This window comes from Suricata suricatta, chromosome 1, assembly GCF_006229205.1.
Source record: "Suricata suricatta isolate VVHF042 chromosome 1, meerkat_22Aug2017_6uvM2_HiC, whole genome shotgun sequence".
Taxonomy (NCBI): Eukaryota; Metazoa; Chordata; class Mammalia; order Carnivora; family Herpestidae; genus Suricata; species Suricata suricatta.
Genome location: NC_043700.1, coordinates 68,136,293 through 68,145,388, shown reverse-complemented (window position 1 = coordinate 68,145,388; position 9,096 = coordinate 68,136,293). Strand labels below are relative to the sequence as shown.

Sequence of the window (9,096 nt, the reverse complement as noted above, 5' to 3'; positions counted from 1 at the left end):
GTGGCGCCGCTGCCGGGCGGGCGCCGCGCTGCCGCCGCTCTTCCGCGAGCCACTGGCGGTCCTGCGCCGTCGGAACGGACGGAGCTGGGCTTGTGTCTGGGGACTCTCCAGCCTCCGGTGCCCTCTTCAGATCTGACGGCTAGATCACCGTCGCACGGACGGGGCTGTACGCGTCCTGCTTCCACGTCTCAGCAGAAACGCCAAGGCCGGGCAAGTAAGTGTAAGTCCTACCTCTGATTCACAGTCCGAGAAGGAGAATACCCCCAAAGAAGAGCCGTGGTCTCAAGAAGAGGGAATGGGGGAGGTCCTCATGAGTGTGGGGACTTTCTCTCATTTAGACTGAAGGTGGGGATTGGGGTGATAACATCCCCATTTTCTACTTTCGCTAGAAGTTTCCTTTTCTGCTGAAGATTCTTCACTATTTCCATGACCTTTTTTTAGGGAGAGGTTACCATCTTTCCAGAGCAGCGAGTTGTTACTGTTTCTGACTCTTTATTAAAAAAAAATCAAACACCTGTCTAAAGCAGCAGGTCATACTGAATTCTCCAAAGCTGTTCAAGAATGAATACATTTATTTAAGCACTCACTGGTTTTGCACCACAAGGACTCACCCACTGGGTAGGAGCATATGGTGCACAGGGAGGAGGCAAAAGTAAAAGCTTTCAGATGTTTTGCAATAGAGGCATGTCATTTACACGCAATGACATGAAATAGATCATGCTATTTGCAAGGAAAGGCCAGAAGTTCAAACATAGGGAAAGTGATATATTACCAGACTCTTCAGTGAATATTATCAACTTTCTGCTTGTGAACCAAACAGTCATGTCTTATATGTAGCATTCTTGGAGTCCACGCTCCTCCCCCAGGACTAACCAGTATAGGGTCTGTGGCATGATTTCTGGGATATTTCCCTTGGGACAAACGCCTGGAAGGTGTTGTGATTGATCAGATGTTAAGTTTTACTAAGGCCAATCTGTGTCAATAAGGATTCTGTTGCATAAAAGCCCCACAAATTTAAATATACGGTGAAAGCATAACCTGGTTTGCCTCTCAGGTGATTTGAAGTTCTTTATCTCTGAAAAAAAAAAAAGAAAAGAAAAGAAACCTGCAGTCATTTTCCTATTCTGCAAATAGAAAAATATTTCTGTAGCAGAATCTCTAAAGATTCAATTGTTCAAGAAAACTCTACCATTTATAGTTCTTAAATGATTTGACAGATGTGAATGCTTCATATTGCCTTGGTTTAAAGAGGGTTTTCCCCTCACCTACTTATCTTTTAATTTTTGTGCTTTTGAGTTTTTAATCAGTCAGCTCCCTCTGTGTACTCTCTTTTCCTCTTCCACTTTTCTGGAAGTCCGGGCATGATATCATGCATTCTCTGGGCAGTGCTCTGACCTGGCTGAAGGCCAGCAGTGTGCTGGAGAACAGCGATTAGTATCCATACACTAATTGCCTGTGGATCAATAACCATTCCTGCAGAGAAGTTTTAAATAAAGGGGCTTTGAAATAAAGAAAATGGAACTGAAAAGAAAAAGCAAAACAAGTTAATAAATGAACTCATAGCCTTCTATCTCGGGCTTACTCTCAATTTAGCTTTGTGGCAAACCTCAAACTCAGACCTCATGGAGTCTTGTTCATCTTGTTAATGACTTGTCAGCATTGACTAATAGTGCTCTGTAAAGTCTCTTTTAGTTTAAGAGAAACAATGTAGCCTATCAAATATACCCTCCAATATTTAGATAATTAGTTGCACTCCCCCCCAGTTTCTAAAGGATGGAGGCAAATACAAAAGAGGATTGAGGCTCCTTGGAACATGTTATTTGAAATTTATGCAGACAGAACTAGAATACATCAGTAAAACAACATATGAGTGTATGGAATTCTCTCTCTGCAGAAAGCTCCTTGAAAGGGGTGTGTGTGTGTGTGTGTGTGTGTGTGTGTGTGTGTGTGTGTGTGGTAGGCCCCTCAGATAGAAAGTTTCCTTAGGGTCTATACTGACTGGCACTTTTTAATGCTCTAATAAGGGGTTGATTTAAGAGGGATCTTGGAACAACTTTTTTGCAGGGGTGGTTACTTGACTAAGAACAAGAAAATAAACACAAGGATGTCATATCAGAGCAAGGAATTATGCTTTTCTGTAGCTTCATATTTGTTTTGCCAAATTATTGGGTACTGTTAACGTGTTAGTGTGCTAAGGATTACACACTGGATGGAAAAGATCCAGTTCTGTCCTTACAGAAATTGCTGTGGTGGGGAATTGCTTGCATTGTGGCTTGTGCTTCTTGTAGTATGACAAGTGTGCACAGATTGTTGGGAAACTGACAGGATTCCCAGGTTAGAACGGGAAAGCAGAGAGGCATGAGAAAAGCTGATGTTCTTGCAGGAAGGAATTGGGAGTAGTTTAGTATGACAGAAACGCAAGATACGTACGTAGCGGTGTGTGGGGACAGATGAAGTCAGATGGTAGGCAGGAATGAGTTCTCAAAGAGCTTTGAATGCCATATAATAGAGTTGAGATTATCGTCTGTCGGCTGGTGTTATCAACCTAAGAGTACAGAACCATTAGCGGGAGAGCAAGTTAATGAAATCATGTATGCATGGTATCAGCAGATCATGCAAAACAGAACCTATTCAAGAATGTAAGGGAGGAAAAATTAAATGCAGAGAATTTATTATACAAGTAATGAAAGCCAAACAGGATGTTGAGGCCACTGAAGGATTAGCAAGAGCACAGAGTGGTTTGTACCTCCAGCCAGAGAGACACAGGGAGTAGGTGGTATGACCAAAGCCTAGGGACTGGGGCCATCCACTGGAAATAGAATCACTATGGATGGCACAGAGCCCGGTGTGGGGCTCGAACTCATGAACTGTGACGACATGACCTGAGCTGAAACCAGGAGTCTGATGCTTAACCCACTGAGCCATCCAGGTACCCCTTAGACTGATTTTACACACCTTTCTCAGTGGTCCTCATCATTCCTACCACATTGGCTTTGTCCTTGATTTCTTACTACAATTACTCTGATAGTCCTGTGACTTATATCACTTCCTCTTCTCCTGCTTCATTCATTCATTCATTCACTCAGGTAACAATAATAAATTGAGCCTGTGCAAAATGCCCGGCATGCTTCCACCCTTGTCATGTTTACACTTATTCTACCATGCGTTCAGCAAACATTTAAAAACTTATGTCAAGAACCAGGATTTGTGTGTGGAGGGGTGGGGTGGGGTGGGGATGAGGTCGTGCCCTCACTCTTAGGCTCTTGCCTTTTACTAGAAAGAGCCTACTCTGGCATTAAAATGGTCTTCCTGAAATTCACATGTGATCATATCATTTTCCCCATGTCTCCAGATTGCTTAAAACAATATAACATATTGGTTTCTAATATGAAATTCTCTTTTCAAGTTTGTAAAAACATCCAGAGCCCAACATCTTAGTATGTTTTGAATGTATTCACAATGACAAAAGGCTGCTGTCATTAATTCTGAACCTTTTTAAAAATAAATTTGATTTTTATTAATCATAATAGCATCGTCCTACCTTGGTGAGTCATATTCAGCCCACAGCAACGCCTAGTTGGCCCTCAGCTCCATTCCTTCCCCTTCCTCCAGAGGGCTGACTCCTGCAGACTATATTTTCAGGCTCCCAAGTCATTGGGAAGCTTGGCTGAGTTTGGTCATGGGAGGAATTGGCAGGTAGTTAGAGGGCACAGGAACGGAGAAGCCCCTGTGTTCTTCTCCCTCCCTCTCTCTTCTGGGCAGCGCCTCAGTAGCCCCTCTTTGGATCCTGGTCCCACAGGACTCATCCATAGTGATTCTATTTCCAGTGAATGGCCCTGGTCCCTAGGTACTTTGCATTTAGTTTTCCCTCCTTTACATTCTTGAATAGATCCACTTTTGTGTGATCGCTGATAACATGCATACATGATTTCATGAATTTGCTTGGGATTCTCCTCTCTCTCTCTGCCCCTCCTCCGCTTACACTCCCTTTCTCTCTCAAAATAAATAAATAAACTTTTAAAAAATCAGTCTGAGGGTTCTTTTAAATGTGGAGGCTAAAGGAGCTGACCTTCTCTCTGGTGTAATCAATGGAAATAGCATTGACTGACGTAGGGCACCCAGAAAGAAAAGTCTTGGGAGCATGTGATTGAGGAAGAAAAGTGTCCAAACTTTTATATTTCGAGGTTAGACAGAGATACGCTTCAGAGTTGGACATATTTTTCATGTAGATCCTTTGTGGGTTTCTCCTGTGTGTCAGCAGGAAGTTTATTTCAGAAAAAAAAGGAAAAAAGAAAAGCAACCATTTTACACAAGCTACTTATTTTTAACACTAACCCCAACTCTAGAAAAAATGGCTATAAAATGGAATCTGCTCAGTTTGTATTTAACATGTTATACTCCCAAAGTCCCAGCACCATGCAAAGGGTTTTTATTATTTTTCTCTTTTCTGTGCAATTAGTTGTGCTATATTTATAAATTTGAAGCATTTAAGATGTTGAAGGTAATTTTCTCTGTCTATCTTAAAATTAATTTGAAGAGTTAATAAAAGTTATAACATTAATTGATAACGTTGCTAACATTTCTCCCACTTAAAATAGATTGACTCAATTTGGTAACATTCACATTGGATTTATGTCTGCACTGTAGGTATTACATTTTACCACTGTAATACACATTTAAGGGACCTGCTTTAATTCATCCATATTTGTGGATAGACTATTAATGGTCCTGCTTTATTAAAATGTTACACTATGTGCAGTTTGAGGGATCAGGGGACAGGTATTTTGAGCCCAATCTACTTGTGATATTCCTTTGTGTCACCCTTGTTTTCCTTATTCCATATTTCTTCTCCATTTTTTTTTTAAATTGTAGCTTCTTGTGCTACGTGCTAAAAATGGGCCCAGTAGGTGCAGAGGCTGATGAGAACCAGACAGTGGAAGAAATGAAGGTGGAGAAGTATCATCCACGGCAAGCCACTCCTAGAGGGGAGCTGGCCCCTGACCCCGAGCCGGAGCTTATAGACAGCACCATGCTGATTGAGGTCCAGATCATCCTCATCTTGGCCTACTGCTCCATCATCTTGCTTGGGGTAATTGGAAACTCTTTGGTGATTCACGTGGTGATCAAGTTCAAGAGCATGCGCACCGTAACCAACTTTTTCATTGCCAATCTGGCTGTGGCGGATCTTCTGGTGAACACCTTGTGCTTGCCATTCACTCTTACCTACACCTTGATGGGGGAGTGGAAAATGGGGCCTGTCCTGTGCCACCTGGTACCCTATGCCCAGGGCCTGGCAGTACAAGTGTCCACAATCACCTTGACAGTAATTGCCCTGGACAGGCATCGTTGCATTGTCTACCACCTGGAAAGCAAGATCTCCAAGAGAATCAGCTTCCTGATTATTGGCCTGGCCTGGGGCATCAGTGCCCTGCTTGCAAGCCCCCTGGCCGTCTTCCGTGAGTATTCACTGATTGAGATTATTCCCGACTTTGAGATTGTGGTCTGCACTGAGAAGTGGCCTGGAGAGGAGAAGAACATCTATGGCACTGCCTACAGTCTTTCCTCCTTGTTAATCCTGTATGTTTTGCCTCTGGGCATCATATCTTTTTCTTACACTCGTATCTGGAGTAAACTTAAGAACCATGTCAGCCCTGGAGCTGCTAACGATCACTACCATCAGCGAAGGCAAAAAACGACCCAAATGCTGGTGTGTGTGGTAGTGGTGTTTGCCGTCAGCTGGTTACCTCTCCATGCCTTCCAGCTTGCTGTTGACATTGACAACCAAGTCCTGGACCTGAAGGAGTACAAACTCATCTTCACCGTGTTCCACATTATCGCCATGTGCTCCACCTTTGCCAACCCCTTTCTCTATGGCTGGATGAACAGCAACTATAGAAAGGCTTTCCTAGCAGCCTTCCGCTGTGAGCAGAGGTTGGATGCCATTCACTCTGAGGTGTCCGTGACATTCAAGACTAAAAAGAACCTGGAAGTCAAAAAGAACAATGGCCCCAATGACTCTTTCACAGAGGCTACCAATGTCTAAGTAAGCTCTGGCGTGAAAACATGTAGATGGATTTTGACCAGAGCTAAAATTCCGGTTGAGGAGGGTTCCGGGTGCATCCTGATTTCCCATGTTAAGGAAGAAAACGAGGATCTGAGTGGAAGCATCTGCAGGGTAATCGGTGGAAAGAAACCCGGTTGGCAGAGCCTAGGGGAAAATACTCCTATTCAAAGATCAGGCAATGAACAGTTTGCTTACAGCTGCTGGGAGGGTAGGTCATATTATGAGTAAAAGCAGAGAGGAATGCTTTTGACTCTTTCTCAGAACGAAGGAAACCTGAACAAGGAATTGACATGACATCAGCATTGCTAGAAAGTGGTGGCTAAATAAATTGCCTTTCAAATCTTATTAGGGCATAGACTGAGCATGATGTGCAGTTCACTGCCCCCTCATCTGATGAAAAGACTACCCAACACCAGTTTCCCTAAGGAGCTGCAGCCTCTTCTGTATTTTTAAAAAATATTCCTCCTATGGACTAATCCTTCAGGGAACGTTACCAACTATTTGCATGACTTCCAAGAGATAATCCAAAATTTGCTATATAATTAGTATTTTGGTGAGTGATGAGGAAAAACTTTAACACTGAGTTAACGAGGTATTCTTAAAACCAGATACACATTTAGTGAAAAGTTTCTCCAACTCTGAATGGAAGGCTGAAATTCTCAGAGTTTTAGAAATGTAATCCATCATTTAGCTTCTCATGTCAAGTTGTTGCTGCTTTATAAAGATACTATTTATGTAACAAAGAGGCATACAACTCAATACTTTTAACCATTGCTAATTGTTACAACTTTTTGAACATGTATTATTCCTATGTTGGAGCTTAATTTGTTTTCACTAAATTGATTCAGATTAGGAAATAATTTTTGTAGCATTTTGCCACATTCTGTGGTTATTGGTAAACAGTTTTAGCACAGATACATAGCTCTATTGTGTTTACAGATCACTGTAGTGTTATTTTTTGAGATTCATCTTCCTGTTCATGACTAATAAAACAATATAGTTTCATCAAAATGGAACCCATTTAGTAAGAAATATTAAAAACACTGCATTCATTTCACTTTGCAGATGTTCTATTTGGACCAATTTCAACATAAATTATCTTCTTCTCAAAATAACTAGCTCTGTATTTTCGGATAACTTATGCATATATACACAATAAAATAATACTTAGAACTAGTGCTGTAGATGCTGTAGTACTCCACATAGATTTATTTTGTGAATACTGTTTTTACTTCAGTGGTACCCAGTTAAAGATGCTTAAAACCCTAGTATGTTTATGAAAACACATAGGATGTTAAAATAGTTGTATTTCTTCGGAAGCTGTTGAAGAAGTTTCATTGCAATCATATTTTTGTCAGTATGACTGGGTTTGGGAATAGATTTCTTAAATTAAAAAAAAAACTTTAGCATGAATATTACATTTAGTTACAAACATGAGCTTTATGAACTAGAAAATTTAATTTTGTGGGTATATTTAAAATTCATACTGTGACTCCTGTTGAATTATTTCTGAGGTAGAAGTAAAGCTCTTGAAGTGGACTGTACCTTTGGAATACTGAAAAAGAATGAAAACAGTGGAAGACTAAGAAACCAACAAAAAGATATATATATATGTGTGTATATGTAATATATCTTGTAATGATGACTTCAATTTTTGTTGGACTTTACATGACTGTCCAAGAAAAAGAACTTTTTTTTGTCCTTTAAATAGCAATTATTTTGCTTAAGATGCTAATAGATGATTGTAGTTAAAATAGTTGGGTTTTTTTCCCTCTTGGAGAATCTTACCCTGTAAGGAATGTGTATGCTACTGTATTACCAGTTGTAGTAGTAAATTGTTAGAATCAGTTAATGATCCAATTAATATATGTGATCTAATTCTGTTAGCTCATTAATAAAATATCTTTTCATGTAGTGATTTTATCTGTTGCAATAAAATACATTGGGAAATTAGAGAAATTGTGTCATATTTTGTATCGAAGTTTCTGTCCAAAATGAAATAGTAAGCCTCTGACACAACCAAAAGAAGGGAAATAATGGTGGCTTCTAGGCAGTTTAGCTTGCTGTCTTTTCTGTACATGAAAGTGAGTCAGTGGATTCACTTCTATGGCTGCAGTTATAGTCCATATTTTGACAGTGCTTGAATCTTTAAGACCAGACCTTTCTTGTAAACTTCAAACCTGTGTCTCTATCAGCTGACTTGACATGTGTACATGGGTGTCTCATCAGCAGATTAAATCCAACATGTCTAAAACCTAACCTGCCATTTTGATCCATACCCCACTTCACCTCCACTTTTTGTTCCCTGTATTTCTATCCTAATGATGACACTGCTTTTCATCTAGTTCCCCAAAGCCTTTACTTTGGGGTCACCCTTGACTCTTGTGTCTTTTTATTACACATGTCCAATCAATTCCTGAATTTTGTTCTAATTTCTAGATTTTCCTTGAATCAATTCATTTTTCTTCATTCCTATGCTCCCCATCATAGACCTTCCCAGACCTTTATTGTCTCTCATCTGGTTAATGTTGCGGCTTCCTAATTGGTCTCTATATTCAGTCATCTTCCTCTCAAATCCAATTTTTACTCTCTAGCCAGAGTGATTTTTCAGAACCTCAAATTTTATCAAATAACTCTGCTGATGAAAACTTTCCAACGTCCCCTCATTATTGTTATGAGACAGTCAAAATCTTTTTATGACTTGGAAGGCTGTTTAGTACCTGACTCTACCTCTATGTTTTATCCCTTGCAAATTCTCTTTCTCTAATGTTTCTGCTGGATTTTAAGCATTAGAGGGCACTGGACAGGGACTGGGTGAATCATTGTGGTATCACAGGTACTTGCAGCTTCTGGCACCAAATTAGTGACCAATAAATATCCCTAAGTCAATAAGTCAAGGAAATATTAAAGCCAAGATTTGAACATAAATCTTTAAGATTGTAAACCATAAACGTTTCCCAAGTTTATTATACAGCTTGTAGGAAAGTAGGGTTTATCCATACAGGAGTTGAATGAAGATGCATATTTGTTCA

The 9,096-nt window shown here is 40.3% G+C and overlaps 1 protein-coding gene across 1 annotated transcript; it reads left to right on the top strand.

Moving 5' to 3' along the window:
- Positions 1 to 4,891: 4,891 nt before the first annotated feature.
- Positions 4,892 to 6,043, top strand: NPY2R (neuropeptide Y receptor Y2). The gene has a single exon (XM_029952391.1). It carries the CDS (start codon positions 4,895 to 4,897, stop codon positions 6,041 to 6,043), a length of 1,149 nt encoding a protein of 382 aa, XP_029808251.1. The 5' UTR covers positions 4,892 to 4,894.
- The last annotated feature ends 3,053 nt before the right edge of the window (positions 6,044 to 9,096 follow it).